The sequence below is a fragment of the Spinacia oleracea genome, chromosome 2 (genome assembly GCF_020520425.1).
Source record: "Spinacia oleracea cultivar Varoflay chromosome 2, BTI_SOV_V1, whole genome shotgun sequence".
NCBI classification, from domain to species: domain Eukaryota; kingdom Viridiplantae; phylum Streptophyta; class Magnoliopsida; order Caryophyllales; family Amaranthaceae; genus Spinacia; species Spinacia oleracea.
In genome coordinates this window covers 61,361,419-61,373,970 of record NC_079488.1, presented here as the reverse complement: position 1 = coordinate 61,373,970, position 12,552 = coordinate 61,361,419, and the positions used below count along the sequence as shown (strand labels likewise).

Genomic DNA, 12,552 nt, shown 5'->3' with positions numbered 1-12,552 from the left:
TTGGGGGTGGAATGCCTAAACCCACAGCACCATTACAGAGATAAGGGGCTCCCTCTGCTCAGCGGAGGCTTGAGATGCAGGCTCCTCCACCAGCTTGGTCTAGTCTGTTCCAGCGTTCTCCACTGACTGGTAAGGGTGCTACTCTACAATTTGTTGCACCAGTTGTGAAGGAAGGGAAGAAGTTGGCCCAATTGCAGAGAGCTGAATTAGATGCTATGACTGAATGATGGATTTCTTCTTTGGTGATGTATGTGGTGGGTGATGTTCCTACAATTGCTTCTGTAAAACGTTACATAGCTGCAAATTGGAGTCGGGTAGGAGTTCCTAATGTTTTCCTGCACGATGATGGCTACTTTGTTATTAAATTTAATTCGCTTGCTGAGAGGGATGAAATTCTTTGCAAAGGACCCTATACCTTCTTCAATAAACCTGTGATCATTAAACCTTGGACAGCTGCTTTCAATTTCTATGAGGAGGTATTGAAGGTAATCCCTCTTTGGGTGAAACTGTCTAACCTTCCCCTCAACTGTTGGAGTTGTGATTCACTTAGTAGGATAGCAAGCCTTCTGGGTGTGCCTGTGTGTGCAGATGACTGTACCACTAGACAGCAAAGGGTATCTTTTGCTAGGTTGTTAGTTGAGATGGATGTCACTGCTAATCTGCCTGACCATGTGTGGATTGAAGATGTCAATGGGAATGAATTCAAGCAGCAGGTGGTGTATGACTGGAAGCCTTCATATTGTAAGAAATGTCAGATGCCAGGACACAACTGTGATACAGTTCCTGTTAGGAAGGTTCCACCAGTGGTGAAAAAAGTGTGGGTTCCTAAGAAGCAGCAGAATAGGGCCGGGTGACCACTACCAATGTTGTTGTTACACCTTCAGTAACACCAGTAAACCAAGCAATGCCTATGACTCATTCAGGAGCAGATGCAGGCTGGAGAGTGGCCACCAAGGGTACAAGAAGTGTCCCAATTGTCACTAGTAATACTTTCTGTCCATTGGTGGAAGATGTTTCTGATGAAGAATTGGAAGAAGATGGAGGTGTAGATGATCTGGAGGGTGACTTGGATGTTATTCTACCACCTGATCCACTATGTTGAGTCTCTGTACTTGGAATGTTAGAGGGTTAAATGACCCCTCTAAGGTGACTGAGGTAAAACATCTGATGCATACTTATAAAGTTAAAATTATAGCCATTCTTGAAACTAGAGTTAAAGCTAGCAAGTATCCTGTTGTTAGTAAAAAGTTTGGTAAAAACTGGTGTTGGTTGGAAAATTATTTATACTGTCCTAGGGGTAGAATTTGGGTTGGATGGCAAGCTAGCTTAGTGACTGGTAAGCTGGTAAAGAGTCATGAGTAGTTTATTCATCTGGAGGTGTTTGATTTACATGGAGTGTTTATGTTCTATTTTTCTGTTGTTTATGGTCTGCATACCATAGATGATAGGAAACACTTGTGGAGTGAGTTGGGGGGTATAAGTGTCTGTGTGGGGAACTCTCCTTGGCTCATTTCAGGGGATTTCAATGCTTTGCTTGATGTGCAAGATAGGGTGAATGGAAATCCAGTGTCTCTAGCTGAGGTTAGGGATTTTCTGCATTTGTTGATACTTATCAGCTGGTTGAGCTTAAAAGTAGTGGTCACTATTATTCTTGGCATAAGGGAGGAGATGTTACCAAAACTTCAAGTAGGATTGATAGGTGTTTTGGGAATGGAGAATGGATGAGTGAGAAAGGGTCTGTGTGTTCTGAATATCTCAACTCTGGCATTTCTGACCACAGTCCTATCCTAATCAACTGCTTGCCTAATGATAAAGGTGGGGGTAGACCTTTTAGATTCTTCAATTACTTAGCTGATCATCATGATTTCTTACCTATTGTAAAGTTGTGCTGGAGGCATGCTAGTGGCTCTACTATGGCTTCTGTTTGGAGTAGATTGAAAATGATAAAACAGAAGTTGAAGAACTTGCATCAGCAGGAATATAGAGGTATCCATGATAAAATTGAGCAAGCAAGATACCATTTAAGCAGTGTCCAGACCCAACTGCAGCAGCAGCATGGTGATACCTTTCTGTTGGGCCAGGAACAGGCTTGTGCTACTCATCTGAGGAAGTGGCTTAGAATTGAGGAAACTGCATTAAGGCAAAAATCAAGGTTACAATGGTTGAGAACAGGTGATGCTAATAACAAGTTTTTCTTTGCTGCAGTCAAGGAAAGACATATAATTAACAAGATTTCAGTTTTGTTTGATGACAACAACAATAAGCTTGAAAAAGTGGATGATATTCAAGCTGAAATTATGAAGTTTTATGGCTCTTTGTTGGGGTCTTGTGCTCCCACTTTGCCTATGATTGATGTTCCTGTTATGAGAGCTGGTAGCACTTTAAGTTACCAGGAGAGAGCTCTTCTCTGTAGACCTGTGACAACAAGAGAAATAGATGAAGCTCTAAAGGGGATTGATGATAGTAAAGCTCCTGGCATTGATGGTCTAAATGCTGTCTTCTTTAAGAAATCCTGGGAAGTTATTAAAGCTGATGTTTATTCTGCCATCTTAGATTTCTTTGCTCATAAGAAGCTTCTTCCTCGGATGAATTGTACTACAATTACCCTGGTTCCTAAACTCTCTAACCCTACTAAAGTTAAAGATTTTAGGCCTATAGCCTGCTGCACTACTCTCTACAAAATCATTTCTAAAATCCTAACTTCTAGGCTGTAGATGGTAGTTGGATCAGTTGTTAGTGAGTGCAAAGCTGGTTTTATCCCTGGGAGGCATATTGCTGATAATATTCTATTAGCTACTGAGTTGGTTAAGGGTTACAACAGGAAGCATCTTTCACCAAGGTGCATGATTAAGGTTGACCTTAAAAAGGCATATGACTCCATTGAATGGAGTTTTCTGGTAGATGTGATGAGAAGCTTAGGGTTTCCTTAATTGTTCATTGACTGGATTCTTGCTTGTATTTCTTCTGTCACTTACAGTATCTTGCTCAATGGTAAACCTTGCCCCCCCTTTGCTGCTAAAAAGGGGTTAAGACAAGGGGATCCATTATCCCCTTTCTTGTTTGCCCTGGGAATGGAATACCTATCAAGAAATTTGATGCAATTGAAAAATGATCCAAATTTCAATTTTCACCCTAGATGTGAAAGATTGAACATTACACATCTGATGTTTGCAGATGATCTGCTTTTGTTTGCCAGAGCAGACCTTATTTCTGCTTCTATGATGTTCCAAAAGTTCTTGCTCTTTTCTAAAGCTTCTGGTTTGGAAGCTAATTTGGATAAGAGTAACATATATATTGGTGGAGTTTCAGTGGCTATCCAGCAGGAGATTTTGCACACATTGAACATGCCTACCGGTGACTTTCCCTTCAGATACTTGGGTGTTCCCCTGTCCATTAAAAAGTTGTCCTATATTCAGTGTAAACCACTAATTGATAGAGTTCTTGCTCGAGCAAAATGTTGGACAAATAGGTATTTGTCCAATGCAGGCAGGTTACAGTTGGTGAGAACTGTCCTGTTGAGTCTACAATCTTTCTGGTGCCAGATTTTTGTTGTTCCAAAAAAAGCTATAAAGGAAATCCAAAGGTACTGCAGGCTATTTCTCTGGACAGGTGACACTGCTGCCTCAAAAAAGGCTTTGGTTGCCTGGAATACCATTTGTTTGCCTAGATCAGCAAGAGGTTGGAACATTAAAGATATGGTGCTTTGGAACAAAGCAGCTATCTGCAAGCTGTCGTGGGCTATTGCTCACGAGAAAGATAAGCTGTGGGCAAGGTGGGTAAACAGCTACTATGTGAAAAACAAGCCTTTGGTGGGATTGCATTGCCTGCCACCATGTCTTGGTCTTTAAAGAAGATTCTGGAAGGAATTGATTTGATTGAGCAAGTGGGAGGATGGTCTGTAGTGATGAAGCATGGGAAGTTTCTATTAAACTAATGTACCAGAAGCTTAGTGGCACTCATGCCAAAGTTCCTTGGAGGAGATTAACCTGTCACAATCAGGCTACACCAAAAAGTCTGTTTATTTTATGGGTTAATATCTGGAAAAGACTTCCTACCCTGGATAGGCTGCTGCAGTGGAATATAGTATCCTCCAGTTTGTGTCCTATGTGCCAAGTTGGTTCTGAATCTTTGGAGCATATGTTTTTTGACTGTCAGTTTTCAGCTCAAGTTTGGCAGAAGGTTCTGAAACTTCTGCAGTTTGCAAGAAGGCATGTTGGATTTACTGATGAACTGAGGTGGGTTCTTAAAAGTTGCAAGAGAGGAGGTAATAGACACAAGTTGTTAAGAATGTTCTTTGATGAGAGTGTGTATTCTCTATGGTTAAATAGGAATAATCAAGTGTATAACAAGCATTGTAAAAGTCCCACTGAACTGTTTAGATAAATCCAGTTAAGGGTAGCTAGTAGGCTAACTGATGAGCTTTGTTCTTATTTGCTAGAACTTAGTGTTTAGATGAGCTGATTGTTTCTGCTCTGGAGGCTTGAGTGGCTTAGTGGTATGTGCCTGTATTGGGCTATTGCCTTTCTCTCCTTTTGGTAATAAAATCTTTTAATTGCCAAAAAAAAAAAATGCTCCTTCCATTTTAATTTGAAAGTAAATGTAATCGCCAAGTGAAAAATCTATACTAATATATTAAAAGACGTTGCGAAAAATGTTTATGTGTCACATAGAACTCTCCTGCTTACGCCACATCATCCACTCACCAAAGTTATGTGATGTTATTGACAATAAAAAATTAATACAATAAGGTTCGAACACAAGACCTCAAGTTTGAAGTATAACTCTCATTACCATCTTAACCAACCACTAATTGTTATTTATCCATGCACGTTAATTTATAATACATGTTAACATGAAGTCTAAAACAACTAAAGTTTTATGTTACTTTTTATTTCGTATAGACTATATTAGAATAAAAATAACCGTTATAATATTAGGAAAACCGTGATATAAACCATTAAAACATTAGGAAAATTATTTTGCATGGTGAAGGTAAGACATGTGTAGGGCGTGTTCGGCGGTAGCGTTTGAGGTAGCGGGTAGCGTTTTGACCTAGTCAAGACGCTACTTGTAAATTTGTAAGTGTTTGGTAAAGTAGCGATAATTGGTAGCGATTAGCGGTTGAGGTAGCGGTTAGAGGTTGAGGTAGCGGTTAGCGGTTGAGGTAGCGGTTGGGTAGCTTTTGTCAAACGTTAAAATTAGTAGCGTTTAAGGTAGCGGGTAGCGTTTGACAAATTTATAATAAAGTTTTAAATAATATTCTTGCTTTTATTTTTATTTTTATAATATCAACCGCTACTTTTACCGAACACTCATATTAGTTACCGCTACCTTGACAGCTAACTGTTACCCGCTACTATTCACCGTTACTCGCTATTTTAACCGCTACCCGCTACTCAACCGCTAACCGCTACCCGCTACCGCTAATTTTGCTTAACAGGGCCGTAGTTGATGAACTTAATGAATATATTCACTTTTATGGTCTACATGTATCTTGGTCAAATATTGAGTTGAAAAAAAAAATTCGAATTTTAATTATTCAAAGTAACAATCGGGGCATTGTCCGGGCTACACACTAGTTGAATATTATTTAACGTACTATGTTGAGAAACATAAAATTTTGATTATCTAAATTAATATTTTATTTTATTTTATAGGTTATTGTTTCGACTTACCATATTTGAAAATTTTGGTTATTTGAGAGTAACAATATTACATGATCTTGTATAACATATTTTAGGCTACTTAGCTACTGAAATAAAACCATTACTTCATCCGGTTTCAATCTAATACTCTGACTACATAAACTTCTGAATTAATTAGGTCATGTTGTATTACTTCTGGAAAAAAAAAATATGTTCATGTAGTCTAATAGACAATTAGGTCATAGAAAAAGTATTCTCTGCTTTCGGAAACAAAGTTTTTTCATGGGTGCTACCTTCACCAATTGGTGATTTTAATCCATAACATTCTTATAATGTTAGTTATGTGTTGCACATCGATTGGGCGGAGGAGTTCTTGTTGTTAAGCAAGTACATTGCGAGCAAGAGAAAAAAGTGAAACACACTATTTTATATGTTTAATTACTTTACTTTGGTATTAAGATTTGGTTTTTCGTCGTGTAAGGGAATTGACTTACGGATTGTATGACTTGTTATATGAACTTTGTGAATGATTTTGTAGTGCTTAATATTTTTGTGATATATTAATTGTAACAATACAATTTTAAGTTTTTAATAATTCCGTACGCATCGCGTGCATATAAGACTAGTAATAATAAAATGAAAAGAATTTGATTAAGTCCTCAGATATTTTTTTGGTCTTGGGAATTACGAGCCTTCAGTAGGGCGCAATCACGTAAGGGGCGAATTGTGATTAAATTTGATGAAAGTTTGATGAAATGGTTAATGCAATGTTTAGCATGTAATAAGAAAAATGATTTTTTTTTTTAGAGAAATGAGTTGAAAAATGTGAGTTTAGTTCGTGATTATAAACCGTGCCAAATGAGGTTTAATTCTACTGTATTTATAGGAAAATAGTAGAATTAGGTTAAAATGAACCAGTTGTCAAGACGCAACGTGGACGACTGTTGGGTCAAGCGCGAGCGACTGGTTTTAGTGAGATGCGCTGGAATCCAACGCATGCCGATGGAATTGATCTTGAGAATAATTCTATGATTCGTCGAAAATTAATAACAACGAGTTAAAATTAGGGTTAATAATAATAAGTCGAGTTTAGGGTTTTAGGTACGGATCAAGCCCAAAAATGTTTTGAAAATGTTTATGAAGGTCGTTTGATGATTAATAAAGATGTGAAACGACGTTTTTGTCCCTTTTCGTGATGCGGACCTTCGTGATTAAAGTCAGACCAAATAAACAACTTTGATTTACGTCGGATTGTAGGACACTTTTTGGTATAATCAACTGTTAAAGATTTCCCCAAATAACATTTTTTTACTTTATTAAGAAATACTTCAAGATAAAAGAAAAGCAAGTGAATTGGTAGTTTTATCATTTTGCTAATTTAAATAATAGAACGAGAGAGGAAACATGTGAGGACCATATATTGTAAATGTATGAAGCAAACTCAGAGACGGACAAAGAAAGAAAATTGGGACAATCTCTTAAGGACGGAGAGAGTATGTGCGTTTCATGTTGAAAGAAATGCTTATCCAAGGAAGACAGGAGAAGAAGATGAAGTAATTTCCCATTTCAGATATGATTTTACAAGAACATATCAGACCAAAATAAGTTCAAATATGGTATTAATAAGTTTAAAAATGGTACTCATGTACTCATAAGATAAAAAATGGTAATTGAAAGTTCAAAAATGGTGTTCATTTGTTAAATATGATACTCAAAAATTCATAATAATGGTGAAATTACAGCATAACCCTCAGATATGTGTTTGGAAATACATCTGTGAGATGGGCCTCTCCGACCTTGGAGAAGAAGAGGACAAGTGGTAGCAGGCAGCCAAGCTATTGTAAAAGCGAGGTCTATGTTAGAAGGAACAAAAGACACGTGTCCACGTATAACACATTTTGTTAGAGTAGTAGACAAAGATGGAAGAGAATACACAACAACACAAATGTTTGTCGAGTCCTAACTCTGAAGTTGAATGGTTGACAATCACTGAAACCTCAAAATTCATTTAAACATTTATTAATAATATTTATGGAGAACGGATAACCCCCAAAAATGTGAGGAGAGTGAAAGATAGTACCCCACCTCGGATCTCTACACCCAAACACTCGCATACTAATTTTCAAAATTTGGTGGGGACTCGACTTTACAAGTGGGGGTAACGCATAAACACAGACAGGCATAAAGCCACAAAGCAGATGAGCTGAAGCCTCTGTCCTGTGTCTTCTGACCAGTGACCACTTATTGTTTATAACCATTACACGACCAGTAAGAAGTAAACTAGTGCTAGTCTACCACAAAAGAAGAAAGAAGAAGAAGAAAGAAGAAAGAAAGAAGTAAGAAGAAGAGTGGTGTTAGTGTAGTTAAAAACATATATAAAAGGCAATTCAATGAGCGCGGTTGAGCAGTCATCTTCGGTAGCGGCAGGTGAAGGATCATCGTGTTCAGGGAAGAAGGTGAGGAAGCCATATACTATTACTAAGTCTCGTGAAAGTTGGACTGAAGAAGAGCACGATAAGTTCCTTGAAGCTCTTCAACTGTATGCTTTTTGCTTTTTGCTTTTTTATTTTCCATTTTTTATATTATTGTTAGAATTAGAAATTCAGAAACCAATTCTGATTGTTTTAGGTTTGATCGTGATTGGAAGAAAATTGAAGATTTTGTCGGTTCTAAAACTGTCATTCAGGTTTGTCTTGTTACTTTTATTTTTATTTTTATTTTTATTGTGTCTTTTGATTCAATATTAGAAATGCCATATTAAGAAAATTAGAATTGAAAATGATAAGATTTTAAGATAGTCAAGATTGTGATTCCAAGTTTAACATTGATGATTGATCGACTTGCTTTTCCCTTGTTTACTAGAACAGAAGACTGCCTGAATTCTAAAGTTCCAACTTGAATGTGGTTATTTCTTTGCATATTTTAGGCTGAAGAAGCCTCTTTCTTGTGATGCCTTGTCACTTGTGTGCTTGTAATTTCTTCAAGTGAAGTTCTTATACCTCTCTTCATTGTATTTGAGGATATCTTCCACCCCTTGAAATGTTGTCTATTTCTTTGGACTTTGGAGATACCTACCTCTTCAAAAGGGGATCAACTAAGGGATTCATCACCTGATTAGAAGCCTCTTTGCCATTTCAAATTCGCATTCTCATTTGACTTCATTTTGAATTGCATAGCCCATACCAGATAAAGACTTATAATTCAACATGTCTATATTCTATAATGCTCCTTTCAAAAATATTACTACAAAGTACAAACTTACTGTGGAACAAATTGCAATATTTTTCAATATGAATCACTCTGCTGACTTACCTTTGATGTCCGTATATCAGGTCCACTTTGAATTCTAAAGATTTACTGTCGTCAGATTTTTGTAATATCAAACATGGACTTTTGTATAAAAGCATACCTTATAACTCACCTTCTGCAGATTCGAAGCCATGCTCAAAAATATTTTTTGAAAGTTCAAAAGAATGGTACAACAGCTCATGTGCCACCACCTCGCCCTAAGCGGAAGGCAGCTCATCCTTACCCACAAAAAGCTCAGAAAAACGGTTTGTTGAAGTGGCAGAAAATGATTAATTGATAATTTGTGATATGACATATGACATATGATTGTGATTGTGATAGAGAATATACAAAATATATCCTAAACCTAGGAGGAGAATATTATTGTTTATCAGATTGGTATGTATAACATTTGTATACTTAATTAGTAATTTAGCAGTATTTTGGACAATTGACAGTGCCAATGCATCCACAAGCAGCTATGGGTTATTCTGCTTCTTTCAATGGTATTGCACCGGGTTATCCTGCATGGAGTGATGGTTCCATTGTCACAAACCCTGCAACAAGTGGAATGATGACATCCCAAGACGAAAATAACCTTAATATTTCTGAAGGTACATACTCTAATGTTTTTTATTGTTTCTTCTCACATGGAAAAACACACTCCATAGTCCATCCTCACTGTGATCTTTCATTCTTTAGATGCTGGAAGAAAGAGGTTTCCTGGAATTATTGTTAGCTCTGTAAGCGGAATTGGGAGCTCAAGCAGATCTGTACCAGCTTCTGAGTTACCAAATCAAGGTAAAGGCCCTCTACTTGATGGTCTGCATGTTTTCTGTGAATAACATCATTAAGAATTTTGATGTTAAATGCTATTGCAGGTTTACCAGACTTCGCAGAGGTTTATAGCTTCATAGGAAGTGTGTTCGACCCAGAAACCAAAGGTCATGTGGGAAAACTGAAAGAGATGGATCCAATCAACTTTGAAACAGTAAGTTGTATCCAATCAACTCTGTTGTCAAGTAGTTAACATTTGTAATGCCAGAAATAGGCTTACTAATACTATCACTCAAAATGGATTTGACTTGGTTTTATTTATGCTTAATATTCTACTTACTTCAATTGTATTACCATGTACAATTGTACATGCATCTGCATCTCCTTGTTTTCCCTTTCTTGTATAGTTGTATGTATAATGAATTGTCCACCATGTGTACAGGTGTTGTTGCTGATGCGAAATCTGACGATGAACCTGGCTAGCCCTGATTTTGAGCCAATGGTAGGTACTTGTTTTGACGACATGCCAAGAGGTCCCATTTTCACATCGGCAGAAGTTGATTTTGTATTGTACACCACCTTAACCTTTAAATAAATAAATTTTGTGTTGAAATTAGTAATGAATATCTGAGGTCAATGTCTATAACAAATTAACAATGTGATCATTCTTAGTTGGTATTGATATAGGATTTTGTTAACTCAGTGAATTCCCTCAAGAAGATACCTGATACGATATTGATTGATATTAACTGGTTGAATTGTTGGTTGCAGAAGAATGTCCTGTCCTCCTATGATGTCACCACAAAAAGTGTAACACTTGAGCCAACTGATGTGTCTTGTTAACTGTTAAGGTGGAAAGGATTTCTCTCAAATACCATTACATTGATGGCGAAAGAAATCTGGAATTCAGCTGGTTCTGCCCAATGCTTATCCTGTTAGCCTATGTATATTCTTTTCTTAAAGCTTATATATATGTAAAGCAATACATCCTGTTTTTTGCTATCATTTTTGTCTTCCCCTTTTATGGATGGGAGGGGCCTTTCGAGGACTAGGAGGGTTGCATTTTCATGCTTACAAATTTAGGATCAATCATATATTCAATTTTTGGAAATCCTAATATAATTATTTTATTTAGTTCAACAATCAAGCTGCTTGTGTATTTGTTATTACTTTTATTTTTGTTTTTACTTCGTATTAAAAATAATTACTGAAAATAATTATACTTATAATCTAAAATAATTTTACATTCAATTGCTATAAGTTATTATGGAGTATAAATTTATACATGTTGTAATATTTAAATAGGAAATTATTAGGTTTTTAATAGAAAATAATTAATTAAAATAAAATAAACACAAAATTTTCCGGCTCAAAATTCTAGGGGTTTACAAGCACCAAAGTTGAATGTTTTCTTTCGAATGATCAACCAAACTCTTTTTACAATTTCAAAGCTTCAGTTTTTCAAAATCATCTTCAAAACATATGATTATTTTAAGGGATTTCACTCTTCAAATTCACTTTTACAACAATTATCATAAAATTTCGATTTCAAATTCCAAGTTTTCAACGCTCAAGGATGTTTGAAGATGTGCAAACTCATCTTCAAACTAGAACATCATAAACTTCAAGCTTCGTGATTTAATTTTCAAGCTCAATATTCAATGATGATGTTTAAATGAGAGCATCATCTCTTTAAACTAGATTTTTCTATGATTAGGATTTAGGAGCATGAAAAGTGGGAATTTTTACAATTCAAATATTTTCTCTTTGAATACTCAGTCTCCCAATCTTTGGAACTTCAAGTCCTAAATTCAATACTCACATCAATTTCCTACTTCAATTTTCAATTACAAACTCAAAATCGATGACACTTCAAGTGAGCAACCTCACTTCAAAGTTAGATTAATGCACATTTTGAAGCATTCAAGAGAAAGATGCCACACTTGAACATCCCTACTCTTTAAATTTCAAGTCTTTAAAGTACATCTTTTTAAACCTTTCTATTTGATTATTTATGTTTACTTGCTTATTTATTCGTTTTCATTTCAATTCTTGCAGTTTCTATTTATTCAACTAACCTAGTCCCTCTAGGTGTTGTATAATTTTATTTCTGTCTTTTACTTGCCATTGTGATGGCTTTTTATGCTTACTTGGATCACCACTTTTCCATGCTAAATACATGACCTACAAAATTCAATCGCGATTAATAAGATAATTTTTGGACAACCTGACTAGACTTCCATTAATTTCGACTAATTCAAGTGGTCACAAAATTTTAGATTTAATTTTCTAACTTCAAACATGCTCAACCCTCCTAGTTGGATTCATGCTAGGATAGATGATTGCACGAAAATGATTCTTGTAAGAATTTACATACACCCTTGTTGATCCGAATAAGTGTTTCTTTCCCGAACTTGGATCTCTATCGAGTTTTATGTCCTACTGCCTTATCTAAGTCATATAATCTTTCCATGCAAACTATAAATTGTTTGTTGACGACTCTTTCGAAATGCAACGTTCAAAGCCGTAGGGACTTACGATTTTTCTAAGATTTCAAATGTACAAATCAAGGAGTCACTAATCATGAACTCCAAATGGCTCCCCTTGGGGTTGGATTACGAAAATCAAGCCTCTTGATGCACATATCATTTTTGATATCCTAAGGTGAATTTGGTGTTTTAGTATGTCAGCAAAACGACTTGTCAAGTCCCTAAAATTCCACATCCAAAAACTTTCCAAAATAAACAAAAAAAGCAATTCGAAAACCCTCAAGAATTTGGGGAGTTTTCAAATTGCTACGCATTCGGAGCAAACAGTACAAAAAGCACAATCAGCTCAAGCG

The 12,552-nt window shown here is 36.2% G+C and overlaps 3 protein-coding genes across 4 annotated transcripts; all 3 read left to right on the top strand.

Moving 5' to 3' along the window:
• Positions 1–245: 245 nt before the first annotated feature.
• LOC110787140 (uncharacterized) lies at positions 246–854 on the top strand. Its single transcript, XM_021991711.1, has one exon. The coding sequence runs from the start codon at positions 246–248 to the stop codon at positions 852–854; it is 609 nt and encodes a 202-aa protein (XP_021847403.1).
• A 3,037-nt stretch (positions 855–3,891) lies between these two features.
• Positions 3,892–4,383, top strand: LOC130467449 (uncharacterized). The gene has a single exon (XM_056835958.1). The coding sequence runs from the start codon at positions 3,892–3,894 to the stop codon at positions 4,381–4,383; it is 492 nt and encodes a 163-aa protein (XP_056691936.1).
• Positions 4,384–7,795: 3,412 nt separating this feature from the next.
• Positions 7,796–10,857, top strand: LOC110787133 (protein REVEILLE 8-like). 2 transcript variants are annotated; one of them, XM_021991706.2, is made up of 8 exons: positions 7,796–8,184; positions 8,274–8,331; positions 9,076–9,199; positions 9,392–9,547; positions 9,636–9,734; positions 9,815–9,924; positions 10,153–10,212; positions 10,485–10,857. In XM_021991706.2, exons 1-8 carry the CDS (start codon positions 8,036–8,038, stop codon positions 10,551–10,553), a joined length of 825 nt encoding a protein of 274 aa, XP_021847398.1. In that variant the 5' UTR covers positions 7,796–8,035; the 3' UTR covers positions 10,554–10,857. The 2 variants fall into 2 exon arrangements, with proteins under 2 accessions (XP_021847398.1, XP_021847397.1); XM_021991705.2 differs by having other exon boundaries at positions 7,806–8,184; positions 10,482–10,857.
• The last annotated feature ends 1,695 nt before the right edge of the window (positions 10,858–12,552 follow it).

Bases quoted from the DNA above. Each gene is read 5' to 3' on its own strand.
- LOC110787140 (XM_021991711.1), top strand. From the start codon at position 246: ATGTATGTGGTGGGTGATGTTCCTACAATTGCTTCTGTAAAACGTTAC.
- LOC130467449 (XM_056835958.1), top strand. From the start codon at position 3,892: ATGGTCTGTAGTGATGAAGCATGGGAAGTTTCTATTAAACTAATGTAC.
- LOC110787133 (XM_021991705.2), top strand. From the start codon at position 8,036: ATGAGCGCGGTTGAGCAGTCATCTTCGGTAGCGGCAGGTGAAGGATCA. The intron at 9,200-9,391 runs GTTTGTTGAAGT...GACAATTGACAG, and splicing joins ACAAAAAGCTCAGAAAAACG to TGCCAATGCATCCACAAGCA. The intron at 9,548-9,635 runs GTACATACTCTA...TTCATTCTTTAG, and splicing joins TAACCTTAATATTTCTGAAG to ATGCTGGAAGAAAGAGGTTT.